At 51.5% G+C, this 2,929-nt stretch overlaps 1 protein-coding gene across 1 annotated transcript in view; it reads left to right on the forward strand.

Annotated features, from left to right (window-relative positions):
* The window catches only part of TRIM63 (tripartite motif containing 63), a 23,639-nt gene that overhangs the window by 5,351 nt on the left and 15,359 nt on the right, over positions 1–2,929 (forward strand). Inside the window, exons 3-4 of the mRNA XM_008065184.1 lie at positions 1,351–1,519; positions 2,306–2,401. Of these exons, the coding sequence (XP_008063375.1) occupies positions 1,351–1,519; positions 2,306–2,401 (265 nt within the window). The remainder of the gene's footprint in view (positions 1–1,350; positions 1,520–2,305; positions 2,402–2,929) is intronic.

Raw genomic sequence — 2,929 nt, forward strand, 5'->3', positions numbered from 1 at the left:
CAATCCACTCACCCCAGCCTTCCAAAGCGCGGGATTACAGGCTGAGCCACCGAACCTGGCTAAGACTCTGTTTCTTAAAAAAAAAAAAAACTAACTAAATCTAGGTTAGGAAATGCCTGATGTCCCAAGAAAAGCATAAATGACATGCGAGAGGCTCTGAGTAGAGAAAGAGATACAGGGAGAGAGGTATTTTCAGAACACATATGAGGGAAGAAAAAGAAGGGTGAGAATGGGACCCTGGGAGAAATCTCCGTACAAGGAATTCAGGCTTGCGCTACCTTTCCATCATTTGTGTCACTACACACTCTTCCTTCTCTAAGCCTTGAGGGCATTCTCATGGTTCAGAGACGGTCAGGGTTTTGTAAAGCTAGCAAGTGATGAAGCTGAGAGAGAGAGAGAGAGAGAGAGAGAGAGACTGACTCCATGGCGAGCATTCCTAACTGCTATGCTAGTTATTGATTTATCCTTTCTACTTGTATTAAATTACCACCTTCTCTACACCAGGCACTGTACACTGTAGGTTCAGGGGTGAAGAAGGCAGGCAAGTTTCCCCGCCTTGATGGAGGTTACAGTCTGGTGGATTAAATATAGAAGTAAATGAGGCCATCAGAATAAAGTGCTTAGCTCAGAGACCAGCCTGCAGTAACCAAGAATTATGGTGACTATAATTAGAGCAAGTGAACTTGCTTCCCCTGCCCTGACTTGCTGGGTGACCTTGGGCAAGTCATTGCACTCTTCTGGGGCTCAGTTTCCTCTTCTCTAAAATGTCTCTGGGGAGTTGGGCTCAGTGACTCAGCCTGTAATCCCAGCACTTGGGAGGCCGAGGCGAGTGGATTGCCTGAGATTTGCAGATTCAAGACCAGACGGGACAACTTGGCGAGAACTCGTCTCTACAGTAAATAAATAAATAAATAAATAAATACCCAGGTGTGGTAGTGCATGCCTGTAGTTCCATCTACTTGGAAGGCTGAGGCAGGATCGCCAGAGTCAAACAGGTTGACACTGGGGTGACCGTGAGTGTGCCACGGCACTCCAGCCTGGGCGACAGAGTGAGACTCCAACTCAAAAAATAAAATGTCTCTGGAATTCTATGACCCTTCCCATGTCCTCTGTGCTGGCAGAGCCTCAGGCTAACTCCATCACTGGAGTTTCAGCTCTAGGATGTGGGGACAGATTTGGTATCACTGGCTTCCCTGGTCCTTGGTCCCTAGAGGATGAACAGAAAAGGTTTGGGGGCAGCCAACCACTGAGGGCTCAGGGTATAAATCTGGGGTGGACTTCTGTGACTGGAACTGGGGAGGAGACAGGGACTCAGGACCCCCTGTGACTTGTGTCTGTTCTTGACTTCAGTCGGCCCCTGCAGAAGGGCAACCACCCCATGTGCAAGGAGCACGAAGACGAGAAAATCAACATTTACTGCCTCACGTGCGAGGTGCCCACATGCTCCATGTGCAAGGTATTTGGAGCCCACAAGGCCTGCGAGGTGGCTCCGCTGCAGAGTGTCTTCCAGGGACAAAAGGTACTGGCTCCAGCCACTTCTACCCACAGCCCGGGCCTGCTGGGCACACCGATGATTCAGGAGACAGATTTGATCCTTGTAGATTTGCTGAGCCGGCCTTTCAGGAATAGTCCCTCTAGAGGGACTTCCCAGGCCACAGGGACAGCAGCCCTTCCTGGGGGAGGTGGCTGAGCTCATGGGTTAAACTTAGAGCCACTTGAGAGCACCTGGGTGGGGCCACAAGGGAGTGGTCAGACCCCAGGGCCAGGTCATCAGGGCCCTCTCAGGCCATGGTTTCTCCATCCTGGCATACTTTGGACCTGGATACTTCTTCCTGCGCCTCTCACCTCTCCCAGACTTCCGAGTCCCCTGTGGCAGGAAGCAGCCTAGAGCCCTCTCCCTGGGTCCCCTGTCCATTGGAACCACACAACCCTGCCCATCAGCAAGCCGTAGCCTCCCTTCCATACTTTCTTCTCCACTCTTCTCTTGGTGTTTCTCTTCTAGTTCTCTCCAACTCTCTTTCTTTTCTTCATCTCTTCTTTCTTAGAAACAAGCCCTCCTCTGCCAGGACCTGGCTGTGTGTTTTGGACAGCTCACTTCCCCACTCTCGGCCTCATCTGTAAAATAAGGGAGGCAGTATCTCTCTAATCCTCTGCTCTGAGCTGAGCAGCACCCCAGAAAGAGGGGCTATACCCCTACTGGAGGCTCTTTCTGGCAGAGAGGGGATGGAGGGGGCCGTGTTGGTGCCATGTCCGAGTGGGCTGGTCCCAAGGCTATTTCTGTCTCTCCTCTCCTGACCCCATCTAGACTGAACTGAGTAACTGTATCTCCATGCTGGTGGCAGGGAATGACCGCGTGCAGACCATCATTACTCAGCTGGAGGACTCATGTCGAGTGACCAAGGTGAGGGGATAGGACAGCCCTGCCTGCGGATTTGAGGTCTCCCAGCACAGCCTTATCTCTGGGGAAGGCTCACCCATGGGTTGTGGCTAAAGGTTGGGACTCGTGGCCTGGGGCAACCAACCCAGGATTGCAGAGAGGAACTGATCCACTCATCCGCCCACTCAACAAATGCTTCTTGAGTACAGCTGAGTGTCAGGTCCTGCCCAACTGGGGTTGAAGGAATGAACAAGACAGACCTGGTCTCTGACCTCAGGAGGCGTCCCTCAATAATTCCCAGTATTTATTCGGCACTAATTGTTTTTAGAGCACTGTTCTCTGGTGTGCTATAGATCAACACTTCTCAAACATTAAACTGAGTGAAGGCCGGGTGCAGTGGTTCAAGCCTGTAATCCCAGCACTTTGAGAGGCCAAGGTGAAGGGATTGCCTGAGCCCACAGGTTCGAGAACAGCCTGGACAACTTGGCCAGACCTCATCTCTACAATTTAAAAAAAAAAAAATTAATTAGCCAGGTGTGGTAGCGCCCGCCT

This window comes from Carlito syrichta, unplaced genomic scaffold (genome assembly GCF_000164805.1).
Source record: "Carlito syrichta isolate Samal-C Ts95f unplaced genomic scaffold, Tarsius_syrichta-2.0.1 Scaffold308186, whole genome shotgun sequence".
In the NCBI taxonomy this organism is placed as follows: domain Eukaryota; kingdom Metazoa; phylum Chordata; class Mammalia; order Primates; family Tarsiidae; genus Carlito; species Carlito syrichta.